The sequence below is a fragment of the Merops nubicus genome, unplaced genomic scaffold (genome assembly GCF_000691845.1).
Source record: "Merops nubicus isolate BGI_N331 unplaced genomic scaffold, ASM69184v1 scaffold7042, whole genome shotgun sequence".
Classification (NCBI taxonomy): Eukaryota; Metazoa; Chordata; class Aves; order Coraciiformes; family Meropidae; genus Merops; species Merops nubicus.
Genome location: NW_008595632.1, coordinates 114,948 through 133,189, shown reverse-complemented (window position 1 = coordinate 133,189; position 18,242 = coordinate 114,948). Strand labels below are relative to the sequence as shown.

The 18,242-nt window shown below is 36.7% G+C and overlaps 1 protein-coding gene across 1 annotated transcript in view; it reads left to right on the top strand.

Moving 5' to 3' along the window:
- The window catches only part of GPHN (gephyrin), a gene marked incomplete at its 5' end in the record, with an annotated part of 198,412 nt that overhangs the window by 74,686 nt on the left and 105,484 nt on the right, over positions 1-18,242 (top strand). Inside the window, 2 exons of the mRNA XM_008936124.1 lie at positions 12,561-12,655; positions 17,116-17,182. Of these exons, the coding sequence (XP_008934372.1) occupies positions 12,561-12,655; positions 17,116-17,182 (162 nt within the window). The remainder of the gene's footprint in view (positions 1-12,560; positions 12,656-17,115; positions 17,183-18,242) is intronic.

Sequence of the window (18,242 nt, the reverse complement as noted above, 5' to 3'; positions counted from 1 at the left end):
TCTCTCCCCCCCCCCCCCCCCCCCCTTTTGCTTCTCCGAGCATACTTTTTTGACAACTTTGTGAACTTTTAAAGACAGTAGGCTCGACAGTCTCTCACTTCCCACCAGCTTCACGCTGTTGAGGGGTCTGGTGACAAGAACAGATCTCGGCAATCCTCTTTCTCCCAGCTTTAACTCCTGGTGTTACTTGCCTAGACTGTTGTTTGAGAAGTGACATCAGGTGCTGGAAGGGAGGAGGAATATTTGCTCTAGCACTGCAGGGCTACAGGACACTGCTAGAATTCACTTCTTATCCCAAGAACTAACCCTAAGTCATTTTTCTATGTATCATTTTGGTTATTTTTAATATAGTTTTTTAAAAATTAATATTACCTCAGAAAAATGGATGATTTTCAAATAATATTCAAGTTATATAAATATAATATTTAGATACAGAAAAGCATCAGAAACTGGAAGAAAATAAATGCAGTGCTTTTTTGTGAATATATGGAATTTTTTTGGTTTAAAATTACACCTACTGGAGAATTGATGCAGTGCTACCTCAGCAAGCTTCACAGTAAAATATGCAGGTAAATCAGTTTTCCATCTGCAGTGATCAAATTATGGTATAAATATTTTAATCAGTTGAGAAAAAAAAATCTGTGTTAAGTTGAAGTAATACATTGTAGTTTCTGCCTTATAAATGAGTCAGTTTTGTTAAAGAAACAATGAAAAAAATGCACTCAAAGCCCTTGGAATAGCATCATATCTATCAAATCCCTGGAACAATTAAATACAACATTATTTCACCCTTTGTTTAATAGGGGCTTATATTTGGGGTTTTATTGCTTTTGTTAAGGTATTGTTCAGTCTATCCTCTGCACTTTTCAACAAAAATAGCTTCTGGAACAGTCATGAAGTGTTACAAGTCATTGCAGCTTATAGAGTTTCCCTTTCCAGGATAACTCCATTTCCTGTTACTAGCTTAATTTTATCGCAGTTTTATTTCCTCTTGTCAGATTCTTTTCCTTCCTTATCTCAGATTTAAAAAAACAAAACAAAACAAAACAAAACAAAACAAAACAAAACAAAACCACATTTCTCACAGTCAGTTCCTGAACTAGGATGTCTAAATCCTACGAATTGTCAGGAGAGTGTTTTTCATATATCCTCTTTTTATTTCAACACAGTATTTAAATTCCAATAAAATTTTTACAGTTTTCTTTCTTTATTCTTCTCTGTTTTCTATGTGTATCCTTTCTGATGATAGCCAGCACTGTAGCGTCTCAGCAGCTAATTTCTTTGGTTACTTCTCAAAAGAAAACAAATCCCTAACCAATGCAGGTCTTTTACTCTCAGAAAGAAAGACAGGTATGTAATTATTTTGCTCCTCTTGGGATTTCCAGAAAGTGTTCCACTGCTGTGATCCACTGAATCACTGCTTTCAGTTTCTCAGTTGACATTTTGCATTCTCCTAAGAATAACGTGTCTGACAGTGACTCATATTAACTTGGAATTCAGATTTTATTATGTCTGTATGTTGTTTCTGGATCTAGCTTGAAAAAAATATTTTGCTGATTTTAGGCAAGAACGCCTTAGTTGATAGGTGTTGTGCTAAAGAACATAGGTGCCTTTTGGTTCATGCCTTGTCATCAGTGATGAAGGCTTTTGCTGTCACAACTCATGTAACAATTTGTTGAAGGGATATTAATACCGAGTAAGTTCCAGTATCTCTTTACTGTTGCCCCTTCCCTTACTGTGTAGGTACCTTTTATTGGAAAAATGAGGAGACAGATACACAAAGCAGATTTAAGAGGCAAGACATACTGTTTTTACACTGATTACTTCTGAGAATCACAATCTGTAACCCATTTTTTTTTTCTTTTATTCTGATGAATATATTTGAAAAGATTTAAACACTCCATCCTCTAGGTCCCTTTTCTGAAAATATCCTTTAGAGTAAAGGCTAGAAGAAAACATGTTTACATGGTTACAGTGCAGTTTTAACTGATTCCTTATTAAGATAATATCCATGGCTTAAAGTTAGTGAATCTCCTTAGTAAATCAAACTGATGTATTCACTGCATTTATAAATGAAAGAATACCCAGTCATCCATCCTTCAGTGCCTGTTGCAGACTTGTTCCCATCAGTATGTTTTTCTGTTGTTCTGCTCAGCCAGATTTTAGATTTTGAATTCACTGGAGCTTCACTTTGGAGTTTGATGAAGTCAGATAGGTATCATGGTTCAGAAATTTTATCTGAGACTGCTCCTAAGCTTTTGTTTGATTGGGCCTTTACTATTCTTCTACTACATCTTAGCAACACTATTTAATCCTTTCCACCTTTGCTGTTTGATTTCAGGAAATTTTTATACACCTTAATTAGACTTTTTCTTCTAAACATTTGGGAGATAAAGCTTATTTCATAAACACTACAGCCTATCTTGTTAGGGTTGCAATCATGTACATCATTCAGTTGGCAGATTTTTCTGTTTTCAAAGCTGAACAAAGCCTAAACGTTGCACAATTTTTTGTCTGAGTTTTTGGGCTACAACTCCTTTTTCAAGAATGAAAAATTATTGGGTTGTTGCCATTTCCTTCTCTGAGCTGAAAGTTTCTCCTTTCAAACCAAGTAGTGCATGTTTATCCAGCATATATGGAATTATTCCATGAACATCAAAGCCTAAGACTACAGTCTCTCAAACTCTTCTACAGTTCATGCAAGTTTTACTGATCTCTACTCTTGAGCATTTGTGGTTTCAGGAATAAGAATAACATAGAGGGCACAAAGTTCTTTTTGATGTCTTTGTCTCCTGGGGATCTTGTTGCCTCCATCTCAAGGGTAAGCTGCTGTTAACTCATTGTCGCTCTCTGCAGGCAAGAGGGAGTCTGGAACAGTTTTCTTTTGACTTTCTAAGCATAACAAAGGTGGATTTCCTAACCTAGCTGGAACTTGTGGGATTTTCTCAACTATGAAAGCTTATTATTTTCCCCAGAAATATTTTGTATCTTCATTTCTTTTCCTTGTAAACTTTTCTAAAATGAGAGATTTTGCTTGTTATTTAATTCATTTAATCAGACACGTAGTATTGAGCAGCTAACCTTAGGTGCATACGATTTTTATGTTATTCTGAGTTACTGTCTTCCATCATCCATATATATTATATGGAAATACTGCTGGCTAATTTTTTTAGTTAATCTGCTTAGAGCTATGATGTTTGTAGTCGTGGTTCTCTGAGTGTGAACACACTGCTCTCTCTGGTAGTGAGCTGATGAGCATTTATTGAAAGAGTCCAGTCCTCTGTACATTTTACATACACAGAGGAAGAACTAACTTATTCCCTGTGCCTATTTAGGAATCTCTTGTGCCTTACAAGTTATTAAAAGCTACCACTTTGCTCAGTGAGCCACTTAGGCACTACTAGTATAAAAATCAACATGCTGAAAAAGTTTGGACACAAAGTGAGTTTTATTAGAAAGCAAAAAGATTTTTCTGCAGAACATGGTCTGCTGCTTCAAGTACAGCAGAACTGTATGTGACAGGAGGTGCTTGTATGCCTATCTTATTATATTTAGATTAATGAAAAGTTGCCTACATTATAAGAACTCCAGGGTTTCAAAGTTAAGGGTCTGGGGCAGTTAGGAGGTAAACCAAAAGAATTTGCCTATACAATGCAAAGTTGCATTAATGTGAAACCATTACTCTGCCACAGCTGAGTAGTGTCAACAAAAGATTGAACTGGTTTTAGCTAGTGCATTAAAGATACTGTGACATCTCCTCAAACTGGAAGAAACTGGTGTTTTGGATACAGAAATGTGTGTAGAAAAGATTTTGGGAACAGTGAAATAAAGGAAAACATGTTATACTGGATTTTGTTAGGTTGTTAACTACTATAATTAAGTATTAACAATACTAGTATTAAGTATTGTAAACCATTCATTAAATAGTAAAATCAAATACCAGAGGAAAAGGTAAACTTGATATTTTAATATTTCTCATTCAGTGTAGATTATGAATTCTGCTGTCTTCCGTTTCCACTCTCTGTGCTGCAGCAGTCTCAGCAAAGTAGTTTCCATCTTCTCTTTGAGAAGTCCTTTCATCCGATTGTTTCCATGAGAATCTTGGAAGAAAAAAAGAAAGTTATTTGTGCCAAGAGTGAAATAATCCTATGTAAGAAATTGTTTGACAAAATGTACAGTAGGTTACATTGGCTTTCAAAATCTGTTCCATTGTTCAGTTCCAATGAACTCATCATTCACATGTGCCTAAATCGAATTGCATCACTGGATCACCTGAAAGAATCCTTTCTATGAATTTTTAGGTTATGGTAGAAGTACTAAAAGCTCTTGTTATTAGAGATGCTTTATCATTTACTTGGAGAGTAAAGGTACTGTGTAATGGAATCTAAAAGAAATGTAAAGTACTTTTTGTAATTCTTGTATTGGCGTAGTACATTCTTGAAAAATTATCACTCAGTAGTCGATCCTTTATAGTATAGAAGTTGGAATTTAGAAAGGTTTCTAGTTTTTAATTTCCAGCAGAGATGCTTTGAGATCTCAAATTGTTTGGAGGAGCTACTTTAACTGCAACAGGAACTGACTGGAGTTTCAGAAGTACAAATATTTCACGTGCAATATTTGTTCTTGGCAGAAGATAGCAAATGATAGGAAACAACAGCAGCTTTCTCTAAAGAAAACAGTTCCACATCTCAACTTCAGTAGCTAAAACATTGCAAAATTATTTACTTAGAAAAGTGAAATTGCAAGTAAAAACTTCTGTTCTTTCACTGCCCAAGAGACTGGCCAAGTTAAGAGACAGCAGCACACATTTCTGCCTGGTTTCATCATTCTTTGTGCATACTGACGAGAATCTCTAAGGAACACTGTCTTTTCTCTTCCTGTGATACTAATATCACAAATAGGGAAAAGTGACAGATTTGTTTCTCTTATGGAGTTCTAGACTTCATTGCTTAATATACCCCCCACCCCCATATGTAAAGAATCCAAGTTTGGCTGTAATTTTGTATGAAATGAAGCTAAGTGTACTCTAGCTCCCCTTTGCTACAGCTATATAGTCTAGGAGATAGTACACATAACCAGAAGCACTGTACTGGGTATTTTTTTAATGTGACAGTGATCATTAGTTATTATACCATTAGTTAAAGCTCATTACATTGTCAGTTGCATTAACTGTAGAATTCTTACTGATACTTTTCTTGAGATATTGTAGATACAGGTATTCTTCATTTCACTCATTTCTTCTGTATTGTTCTGTAGTTTGCAGAGAACCAACTTAGCTAAAATTTAATTTAAGAGTGTTTTTATAACAGCAGAATGGTGTCAATACCTTCACCAGCAAGTCTTCAGCTGCACTACTTCTATCAATCAGCAGGGGATTCATTCTTACCCGGAGGTAGAGTTCAAGTGGGAAGCACAGCAGTTTGCACATTAAAAAGAGGGCTGAAAAAAAAAGTACGCACATGACCCTTCAATATAAGCAAGTGCAGTGGCTTGTTTCCAGCTGCTGTTTTAACAAGTTAATCCTCCTAACTTTTCCACCTCTGCAAATGCTCTGCCTTTTGGCACTGGCTTGACACACACCATTATACAGCTGTAATATACTGCATCTGCTGGGCTGTGTACATCTTCACAGAGCCTAAATGTAATTCTTCATCGTGTAGAAAAGCATTTAGTAAGTGTTTTTTTTATTTGCTTAACTCTTTCTAAAAATGATCGTTCTATTGGTTTTATGACAGTGTAGGGGAATGGGCAGTATCATAAAATTCAGACCAGTTTGTATGGCATAAATATTTTATATACATTTACTAACTTAAAACTATTTAGCAACCAGGATTAAAAAGGTATTATTAACATTCATATATTAGAAGTGATATTTAGAAGATGCACATGGTTTGGTTGTCCAGATGCACCAATTTTGTTAACATTTCTGTTACATAAATGAGGAAGGCAAATCACTAATCTTTGAAGTTTATGTAAATCAAATGCAGCCTGATTTAGCTCAAAACTTTCTGCCCCTCAAACCTTCTGAGGGGCAGAAACAACTTACAAATTCCAGTGTTTCTATCTCTAGTATATTCATAGAGATTTTTAGCTTCTTTATTATGTATAAAAATGTGAGGCCACTTCCCCCTAATGTTTTGCAAGCTGTAAAAATGAAACTGAGTGTTATGAAATAAATCTTTTGATTAGTTTGATTTCAGTTGAAGAAAACAAGGTCATTTAAGGAAAGTTATCGTAAATGCTACAATCTTTATTAACTAATATACACTTAGGTAATTGTTTACTGAAATAAGTATTGTTGGAGTCCAACTATTGAAAATTAAATATTTTCATGGCTTTGTCATGCATAAATTTGAGTATTGTCAGAGGTACCTCTACCAGCCAGTTGATTTTTATGGTTGTATACACAGTGGAATTGGACTGATAGAACCTTTTGCTGATACTGATTCATAAACAAGAAGGACAGTGAGTCTCATGCCATAGGCATTAGTTTACAATAAATGCTATGATGGATCCCAGTGAAGAGACTGAAAGAATTTGGAGGGGGCAAGCTGCAGGCAGAGGGAATCATAAATGTGGGGAGAAAACAGAGTCTGTATTTAATCTAACCTAACAGTACTTACTGCCGTGACACTTTTGTTCCTCGTTCAGATAAATTCTGTAGGGTCCTTTTGTGATGTTTGGAGTCTTGGTGACAGTAGTCACCACAAATATGCATGGGAGTGCAAACAAACTTCAAATCAGCATTCTTGTGCTGCAGAATTATTGTCACTCGAAATGCATTATTGGTGTGTGCAGATACACTAGTTCACAGAGTTCATTTTCAGTTGGCTACATTAGTCAGGGTTTCACCCACCTTTGTCTGTTTGTAGATTTGAGCTGGGAGAAGAGCAAAATGAACATGTAATCAGGTCACTTATTGGAGGAGTATGTACCAAGCTAACCATTGATAAGAGGGAAAAGCAATAGAATAAGCCACACTAGCAAGTTTAGATGTGTTTTGTTTTATTTTATGTAAAATAATTCTATATAAGCCTGGGAGAGCCCTCAGTATGTCTCTGTGTGTCTGACACACACACCTGCATTTAACGTCAAAAAGACCGAAGAGGAACATCAAAATGGAGACTTGCCAGACTCAGGCTGAGTTTCTTACTGTATAGTAAAATTGACAGGAGCTTGGATGGTCACTTCATGAGAAGGAACAAACAGATGCATCAGCGGCAGCATTGGCCTGATGTCTGCCTAGCCACCACCAGTCCATTCTGTGAGCCTAAAGGTAGTGACTGATGCTTATTTCAGCCTTACATCAATTATTCTTCACTGCTCGGGGACTGTAAAATGGTTGATGGGTTTTTACAGGCCCACATCGTTAACAATCATGGATAATTTATTGCTGAGGAAGTGACAACTGTCAGGCAATTACTTCTAAGGTGCATGTGGACAGGTTTATACTCAGGCCATTCCTGACTTACACAGATCTGTGACAACTAATTTTACGTTGAGAAGTCCATGATAATTGTAATTACATACATATGAAAGGACAGACACTGCATGGTGCATCTCTGGCTGCAGCACCCTAATCATGTGTAGAGGAAATTGTTGGAAAATTACTAACTTCTATAACAGATTAAGAGATTCTTACAATCCTGCTTGACTTTGGTCACTTTGCTGCAATATGTGAGCAGTTTTATCTGTTTGTCAAATAAACTGAGCAGTTAGACAAAGAAATTTGATTTTGGAGAACATCAGACAGCATGGTTCCTGTCAAGGCTTACAGGCATAAAAAAGTCACAGAATATCATCACAGTGGTTATTAGGGGTGCAGAATAAGAAAAAAATCAAGGAAAGGCAGCATGATGGTGAGAATGAGTGACTCAAAACTGATCCTTATCAAAAAACTTCTTGGTGTGTTAAAAGAAACCAACTTCTGCAACCTGTATTTTTTTATTGTACTAAGAGAAGAAATAGATAAGTGATTTTTAGGCAAGAAGCTCTAATCAGTGATTTCTAGTTGAGAAGCTCTATGTCAGCTCTATTTTCTCCCCTGCAAAATAAGAGTAGGGGAGCAGACAATAAGCTGAAAGAGCTGGCTTGTGAGTAGAAATTACAGGCACATGAGGCATTTCCAGCAGAACTATACTGAATAACCTTGAAGAAGGTACCTCATCTCCAAGCTGAGAGATGCAATTTTTGTTCCTAAAGCATACACTTTTTACACAATTGGTTGACAGGTATGACTGACATTTTCGTTGCGTACTTGACTGATCTCTCTCTGTAGTTCTTTGTCCAGTGTTCTGAGGTTTGAGTGTGGTCTGTGAGCTATCTTGCAGTGAGTATACTGCTGTTTGGTTAAACCCATCAGAGACTTCCACTTTCAATGGAAAGCTCAAATAGGTAATAAAATATTATCTGTGCTAATTTTATAGTCTTTTAAATATGAATTATCTGCAAATTTGTCCATTAATTTGCATAAATGCCTTTATGATGTGCTATGCAGAGTCATAGGTTTTAACTTTTTCAACAGAAATAGTGTTTTCAACAGTCAGTCTCAGTCATCTTAATTTAAAAGAATTTATTATTACTTCTCAGTCTTATGTTTGCATTTTAGTTGAAGTGATAAAACTATTTTACCACCCAAAAACTGATGAGGAGTATATGAAATGATCATTATTTACTATAGAGGTCAAACTTTGCTATGCTTAATAGATGAAAAACAAAGATAAGGAGTTTCTGAACATTTCAAGAGGAGTAGTCACAGGTCTTTTAATTAAATCAGTCTGCAGTGGGTATATCCTCCACAAGCTGCCTGGGAGGGTTTCCACAGGTTAGGAACTGAACTAACTTAATTTATATGGAGGCAAAGAAAGGCAGTGAAGCAGCAGAGAACTCTGTGAAACCAATTGGCAGCGAGCCATCTGTTAAGCAACCACAGCTACGTCAAAGATATCTAAAAATATATCAGTTGGTTTGGGAACATAATGCCCTAACGCAAATAAAAAGGCACTTTGAAAACAATAGAAAATGCATTTTTAAATAAATCACATTTACTAATATAGCAAGGAAATATAAGAACTACTGCTCTCATAGAGATTGTTAGTAAGTCCTGAATAGTTCTGCAAAATAATTATTTGTTAGTCTCTGTTTCTCCTCTCTGGAGTAGAACCTACTCTTTTATTTCAGTCCCGTTGCCTCTCTCCCTGGCTTCCCCACAGCCTGGCATTTCAGTCATGTCCAGTCTTCCTTTTTGCCTCTCCTGAGTTCTGCACTCAAGTATTGTCCAAGCCACCTTGTGCAGTCTTATTTCCATCCCACTGACTTTATTGACTCGCCCTCCCTCTTCTCTCGTCCCTGCCGTTGTGACAACCCTGCTGCTTGGACTTCATCTCTGCAATTCGCTCTTTCCACTGAGACATCCTCATTCCCTTTCTCCCCTCTAAACTACAAATCTACCTTTCATTGCAACCTCCAAACTGGCCTTCCTGCATTTGTGTGTCTCTCCTAAGCTCTTGCTTTTACCTTCAATTGCTCCCACTTTTATAGAACCCTGCTCTTACACTTTCATGATGTATGCATCTGTCTTCTTTGCACTACCATCTCATGCAGGAAAAACTGGGAACACTTCTGTCATTTTAGTACTTCATGCTAATCTACTGCAGTATTTTCCATCTACTTTTTATCCAGTCATCAACTTCAGGTTTGAGAAATCAGCCTTGATTTGTGATTGTTATTTTGCACCAACACTATGGCCCACTGAAGCAGGCAAAAGCTGGCTGATGGTGAGACTACCAAGAAAAAACTGTCCATGAAACAAAGTTCAACCATGTTAATTCAGCCTTGCTAGTGTTCTGGTTAAATCTGAAGGTGCCAAGTCACTAATTCTTCAATAGTTTACATGCAAGTAGACATTAGTACCAGGCTGTTAACTCCTCTCAGCTGGACAGAGGTGAATATCTAGTTTTGACATCTCTCTTCCACCCTTCCTTCAAACCTGAAATAAGGATCAGAAAAACCCAGCCACCAGCACTTTGCTACACTGTTAGGTAAAAATAAGAGTTGTTACAAATAGACAGCAAGAATCTACAATTCCCTGCAGCACCACTGATTTCACTCATATATGTGTAGCTCATTAGAACGTACTTCCCAGTGTGATGGTGATTTCAGTTCCTGTGCACTGCACATTTTAAGTCATGTTATTTGAGGACATCCCATGAGTGGACTTCCCAATGGCTGATTTCAAGAGCAGATGTTACTGTAAAAGTTGTTTACTTAGCAGCAGACTTTTTTGGTTACATCCACCCAGTCAGGCTGCAAATATGAAAACAGGAAGCATTCCCCTGTTTGTAGAAGTCTGCCTGCAGTAATAAATATAAGCTTATATATTTTGAAACAAGTATTTTTAGAAACTTCTACTGAGGGTTGTACTGGTGTTTGGACTTTCTGCCCTTTCAGATTTTGTTGCTTAGTCTATACATTTTTAATAATCACATTGCCTGCTAGCAGTGACATTTTGTGAAGGTCATTTTTCTTGTGAAGTTGGAGAATGGACTTGAATTTCATTGAAGGACTCCCTGAGCTGCAGGATCGTTGTTTATGGAACTCTCTTGCATCTTACGCTACCTTTGAAGCCTGTTTAGAATTTTAAGTAATGATATCTTCAAAGTGTCACTGTGCTCAAGGGCACTTTATATTTAAAACCAGTTTTTAATAGCTTTGAAGCATGGTATTAGCTGAAAATAAAAGGCATAGGTAAAGACTTACTATATACACACAGAGAATTTCATGTTTCACCAACTTTTTCATTGTCAGCAAAGTGTCCCTTCACCATTGCAATGCCTTTTTCTTCTACACTATAATAATCATCAGGTCTGTGGATAGTCTTAAGAATTTTTAATGTGTTTGATAATTTAATACCTCAGCAAGTATCTTCAAGCAGTCTCCCTCAGTGGAGAGGGTTCAGTTTTGTCTACATCATTCCTAGCCTGCTGCTTCTCTTTTCCCCTGTGTAGAAATACAGACACTGGGTTGTATTTTTATGCCTTTTCTGTTTCTAAGGAGAGGGTGCCAGATACTAAAACCTGCATGCTATGCTTGAAATAAAAGAAACTGTGATGTCAGGTACTGAACCAAAATTGCTGGGTTTTGTGTAAACCAAAGTTCCTGCTTTCCACAACCAAGCACATACTAAATTTGCTTACAGGTTTACTTGGTAGCTGTGTCTGATGTCATCTGATACTGACATGTTCCTTTAAAACATGTTAAATGTTAGTGGCAATGTTTAAGAATGTGGCCACTTGAATATCTGTTGTTCAGGGATTAATTTTTTTTCTGTTTTATATATTGCTTCCTGTAAGTGTTTTACCTGGATAGGTAGTATAGGACTCCTGTATCCTTCTCATAGGGATGCCATTGGGTTAATTCTGTCATTTTTTTTCTCTATGACTTTGTTTTTCTGTTTGTAAACTAGCACCTTACAAAAATACAAGGATGTAATTTATAATTTAATCTTTCCCACAAAATAATTTGTCAGGTTTTCTTCCATTTTATTCTTTTGCTGTATCAAACAGCCAAGAAAATATAGCTTATGCAGAGTGTCTTCATATTTAAGATGTTCTTTTCTGGTTTGATAGCTGTGCCATCAAAATGTTGTAGTTTGGCTGGATGTTTTACAGTGGATTTCACAGTTTTAAGAGCATTGCTAACATTTATGAACATTGCTAACATGGAACAAGATGATGCATTGAACAGCAACTACTGTGAGGGAAATGAAGAGAGGGTAGGACTGTAAGCTGCCTTTGAAATGTCATATCCTAACCAGTCAGAAGCTGGGAGACTGGACGGATTGCACATTTGAGAAAATTTATCTTGGGAAATAAGGATATGCATGTTCCAGAAAATTTATTTTCCATCTGATTCCCTTTGTGGAAAAAGGACTAAAGAGACAAGAATTTTCAGACTCTGCTTCCAGGCTTCTCGATGCCTACTGCATATGGACCACTTGTTTGGACCCACTGTTTTGCTGACATGATCAAAAGGGAAGGACTCAGTCTCTGGCCATTATCATTACCATTTTACGATTATCCTGCCTGCCTGCTACATGGGCTTCCCTTTGCAAAGCTTTTTTTTTCCTGTCTTCTGCACAGACCAGTTCGCCTTTCTCATGCCTGGGAAAACCTTAACAGGAAAATGCACATGAGATTGAGTAGGAGGAGAAGGCAGCATCTTTGCTTATTTCCAAACATTCTTCCCTTTCTGTTAGAGAGAGCTCTTGTTACTTATATGGTTTTGATTAACATTGAGTATACATGTAGGGTCCTGACTTGTAACATTTTCTGTAGAAGTCTTTACAGTACTGCTAACAGTGCTTCTTCCCAAACCCTTGTCTTTCCCTGTTTTATGCAACCAAGAGAAAATTCTTTAACATATTTCAGTGTTGAGAATTTAGCAAAGGTGTCTCTTGGCAGAAAAAAAATTCTATATTCTTACCTAAATTGTAGCTGGTTTCATATTTTTCTTGTCCTTGTACTTCTTCACTCACTTTGCTATTTAATCTTTGATTGCAGGCCACTAAAGAAGTAATAGAACGAGAAGCCCCAGGGATGGCCCTAGCAATGCTGATGGGATCGCTTAATGTTACTCCTCTGGGCATGCTCTCTAGGTAAGACTATTTCCCTCAAAATACAAGGTATGAACTATTTCTGTAGAAATACACATTGTCATGAAATAACTATGCACAAATAACTGAAGATTGTCATTGTTATCAAGAGTAGAAGTCTTAACTTCAGAGAAGTGGCTGAATTCCAAGAATAATTGCATTCTCTCATTTAGTTCCCTTTGTTGTCTCCATTACACCCTGTATCCTCCCATATTTCCTGTGCCCGGTTATTTGTAATATTGATGCATACTGTTAAACAGATTTCTTTTCATCCTAGAGCTGTGGCATTTTGGTGGTGAGTGAAGAATTCTTCTGTATATTGTTCATCAAGTACTAAAATGCTTCGTTTAGCAAAAAAACCCCTTTGATAAATACAAATGTATTGCTGTGATATTGCTTTTATTTCAGTATCAGCAAAGCTTCCTCGATAAGTTAAATGGCATTTTATCCCATGCTTTCAGATCTAGTTCTTTTAACTCCTAGAATTTGGTATTTCCTACTAAATAATTAGTAACTTTCTCTCCCTGCTGTTTCTTTTTTATTGGAGATGTCTCTTGTGTTCCCTTATGTCTTTCTGGAGTTGATTGTAATTTATTCCTTCAATTTGCCTCATTTTACCTATGATAGACTTAATAATATCAATACCTTTCATAAATTACTTTGTGCTTGCACATTGTTTCAAGGTACCTAAGAGACAATGGCTGTTAGTGATTTAATATTATATATATTAAATATAAAAATGATTATGTAAGAAGGAGGTTTAAAATCTGCAACTGTGTATTCAGATACTTGCTTTTTAAAAGGGCATTTAGATGAGAGGTTTATTGATTCAACAAGGTATTTAAAAATTTTTCGTATCATATATCACGTATCTGAAAGGACATTACCAAGTTAACACCTTCAGGTTCTGTCCAAATTAGCAAGTAGTTTCATTTTATTATCTGATACAATTTCTTATATCATAGTTTGTGTTTATCTGAAGGGAAAGGAAAGCAGAATGCTACCACAAGGAGAGGAATGGTTAATTTAGCTGTTATGTTTCTGATCAAGAAAAGGATAGCCATTTAGATAACACTACCAAGTTTGATTTAGGATGTGGTGTGATCAGGGTGGCTGAAAGGATATTGTAGCAGTAAAACCAAAATGCTGGATTGCAACTTGACTTTTCTGTATGTATAGCAAGAAAACGTCCCTGAACTACAGCCATTTTCTGTAGTAGTTGATGACAATGATGGGGGATAACATTACAACAATACTACATGCCATCATATTAGGCCATAAAAGATCTTCAGTGAAAACCTTTGCTTCAGGACTAAAAGCAGTCAACTTGCAAAAGGCCGTTATTTTAATAACACTGTTCAGATCATAATGTTAACTACACAAAAATTACAAAATTACAGCATTATGATTTTTTGTGCAGTCTCAGTTATGCATGGATGCACATGTGTGTCATGGTTATATTTTTTTGTAGAATTGCTCTGCAAATGCTTGAGATGGAGGAAGGAAATTTACTTTTCTTTGTTTTGCATGTCCTATGTATAATCCTGTATTGGTTTTGGTGCTCTTTATTCCAAACCTTCTCTGAGTGCAGACTCACTTCCTCTGAGATTTTTCTTACATCATTTGTTATTCCAAGACAAAAGTTGTTTTGATATATTTTGATAGAAAATTCTGCAAATTGAGCTCATGTTGTAATTATACCTTACAAGGAGAACGAAGGCACACATAAAAAGAAGTTAAAAACACAACACTAATTTTAGGTATCCATTTTGAGAAATGTAGATCTTAATTTTTCAGAGTATCTAACATTAAATGTCATTTGTCCTAAGCTTAACTCTCATTGGCTTAATTTTTAAATTAAGATCTAATGGATAATTTTGCATGTAATTTCTTTGACTTTTCAAAAATACAAAACCAGAAGTTCTGTTACGCAACATTAAGCTGACAGGTTGATAAATTACCTGCAGTTTTGGAAATGTTAGGTCAATCTTGTTGAACTTTATCACATGAACTTTTAAAAGTTGTTGTAAGTTATAGGCTGTCTTCCTGACTATGGGCAGCATTAGGAAGTGGTGAGTTATTTGTGGACTGGATTCACAGATATTTATGGCAAATTAGGGGCAGTGAGACTTGTAGTTGGGGTTCACTCCCGTGGTACAGCAGGGAGGATCAGAGAGCGTCATAGACCTTTTCAGGTGTTTCCTGGAAGTGTTCCCTTTTCTTCTCTGTCCTTCCAAAACTGTCCTTGTGCCAAAATTATCTTTTCCTTTTACCCGATTCCTTACTTGTCAACTACCCATGCCCTGTCACTCTTTATTGAGTCTTTTTAAAGCAGTCTCTGTCTCCTTGCCTATATACTCTACTTTTACCAGCATAATTTCTTCCGAGGAAGATCATGTTTTTTTTCCCAAGGAGATCATGTTCTCCATTCCTACTTCTGTATCAGACTTGTAGTTTTTTCTTCCCACATGCATTTTTCTTTCTCCTATGTCCTGTTTTTCCTTCCACTCCCTTGCTTTTATTTGTATTCTTATTTCTCAAATTTTTTTTCTTAAAATTTCTGTCCACTGCATCACGAGGCTGAAGATGATATGAGATCTACAGTATCTCCGTCACCTGTTCCACATTTGGAGGCATAGAATTAATTGATCTTTCAAATTACCCAGAATGCATACACATTTTGAATGTTTTTATGTTGTGAGCACACTGTTTTTTTTACAAGCCATGCAGTTCTTAGGTACTTTTACTTAACTTTGCATGCTCTCTTGAGAAATTTTTGGCAGCTTCATTTCTGTCACGAGCTGCTAGATGTTATTATTGGCAGCTGAAACTTGTAGCTTTCAGAGGAATGGCTACTGGTTTGGTCCTTTTTTATTATTGGTTGGCTGTACTGTCCATTTAGCTTGTAATATTTGAAATTATTTAAAGCAGAATAAAAGAGCCAAGAAGATTATTAAAGGAGCTATCTGCCAAACACAGTTCTGCCATTTTTTAGTTCCTCCATGGTTAATTTCTTTTTCCTTTAGTTTGAATCTGTCATAAACTGAATCCTGCATATGGGATTGGCTGGATTGAGTTCGTAAATCTGACTACTGTAAAGAAAGTAAATGAGCACGTTTCTTTAGGTCAGGCGCTTTCCCGCTGTATTGCAGCAGAGCATTCCTCAGCTGCCTGGAACTCTTTCTTAATTGAGGGTATGTGGTATGCAAGAAGTGAATATGAGGAAACAGAGGCAAGGAGTCAGGAAATATTCAAGCTGCCAGTTGAAAATGAAACTTCTCTTCAGGCTGGCTTGATTGAGATATCAAAAGTTTGTTTTGTGGCATGAACTATGTGCTATTTAACTGTAAGCATTATGACAGCAGTCACTAGAATACCTGCTGCCCTCCTAGAAAGTGCCAGGCTGCCAATAAATTATATTAATCACTGAGTAATAGTTGTATAAGAAACTCAGGGAATTTGGCTACCCCACAGACTGTGTCCTTTGGCTCAAAATTTTTGGTAATGCCCCATGAGAAATCATTTTCTTTTCCATTCAGTTTGAAGTTACGGCTCATGTTTTTCTTTGATAAAAAGATCGTTACACAATTTGTCTCAGCTGTAGCCCCCATATCTTTGTGGTTTTCTTATCCTTATATCCTAGCCCTGGATTTTTCACCACTGGTTTTGTAAACAGTGGAGAAAACCAGGAGGCACTCTTTAGAACCTCGAAACAAAATCCAGGACTCTTTTTTTTTTTTTTCTTGAAAAATGTAGCTAAAAGGAGGAAGAGACAAACCCTAAATATCAGAAAGCATTCAGCACTTTTAAGTTCATCCCTGCCCCAACACCAAAGGAATTCCCAAAACACAAAAAATAAAGCAAAGTCTTCATCTTTGATAGCCATTTTCCCCTTTTTGTGAGGGAGAAGGAAAGGCTCTTAGCAAGAATTAGAAGGAGTTACAATTATAATTGCATAAGTGCAAATTTCACTTGACAATCACTTCCCTCTGTGCTTTTCTTATGTTGCATCTTTGAAAAAAAAAAGGTGATATATTTTAATTAATGCAGCCACCATGACTTTGTGTTTTTATTGGGGAAGGGCAATAGTGTTTGACACCATAAATTGCATTGCAAAGGAATCATGTGTATGAGGAAATAGGGGCTGTATTAAAAAAAAAAAGTATTGATACAAGTGAACAATAGAATTAATGGAGCTATGCAGATCTAAAAAAGAGAGAAATCTAGTCAGTGCTTATACTATCAATTAAATCTTAGAATCTGTCAGCCTTGTTTAGTGCTTTTTCAGCACAGCTTCTCCTGAGCTGTTTCATGAGAACATGATCAGCAAATACTTTTAGATGTTGGAAATTGAGTTTACAAATTCTGATAAATAATAGAAGTTCTCTTAAATCGTCTGTTCTTGTTTCAACAGTGGAGAAAGTTGCATGCAAGAATTTCACTCTGGGCTTCTTTCTTTTCAGACCTGTGTGTGGAATCAGAGGGAAAACTCTCATAATTAATTTGCCGGGTAGCAAGAAAGGGTCACAGGTAAGAAGTGGAAGAGTTCTTACTAATCTGCTACTGAGGACACATGATAAGTATCTTCCATTGTTCTGAATGGCAGAAAGCATCCACTACAACAAATTTTATAAAAGTAGATTGAAATGTATATTCCTCTGACTGCACGCACCAGCACTCTCAGTCAGGAACAATACAGTTCTGATCTGGCTGAAGGTACTGTGTGACCAGGACAGCATCGCCTGTAGTGCAAGAAAGCACTCAGTGGAGCAGGCAGTGCTGATGAGGAGTCTAATGGTCTCTCACACTTCCTCCTCCTTCTCTGGTCAGCCTCTACCTGATCCCTGTGTTGTCTACAGCTTCCAATAAAGTGTTCTTTTTCCTCACAGAAGAAAGAGGAAGGCCTCATATAGGGTATGAGTTGCTGGTCTATGAAAAAACTTCCAAATTTTGGAAAAAATGTAACATCATTTTTAAGAGTTTGAGGATTTTTACAATCTTTTGGATAGGGGCATCGGACTTTACACCTTTTTATACAGTTTGTTTTCTTCCTGCATTTTGCTCAGACAGAGAAACTAGGCTTTATGTTTTTATTCATGCTTACTTTTTGACTGGAGGGCTGAGAGAAACACAAGTAAGCATGAGGAAGAATTTTTTAATGTGTGCTAGTAGATCTGGATCTTTCCAATGCCCTTTCTTTCTGTGTGGCTGGCCGATGGATCCAGAACAGCCTTTTCCACACAGATGCTGCAAAGCTGAATGGTGGGCTGCACAACCTGGTAGAAAACCGCTGTGCTAGATCTCACATCAAATACAACAAAATACTTCTCCAGGGCTCAGACTGTGTCTCTGGCCTTGTTGAAAATGTCCTCTAACAAACGCATACATGGTAGTTTATCAACACCTTCTGAGCCAGTAGTACCTAGTCACAGAGAAGACAGTACTAATGCATTTGGCAGCACAACCTTGAAGTCACTTTTGCTTAAAAGACTTATGTCTGGAGATAGATAAAGAATGTGTATGTGGCCTTTACCTGGAAGTTGAAGAGGAAATGTTTTGAATACTATTATCTTAAGCAGCTATTCCACGT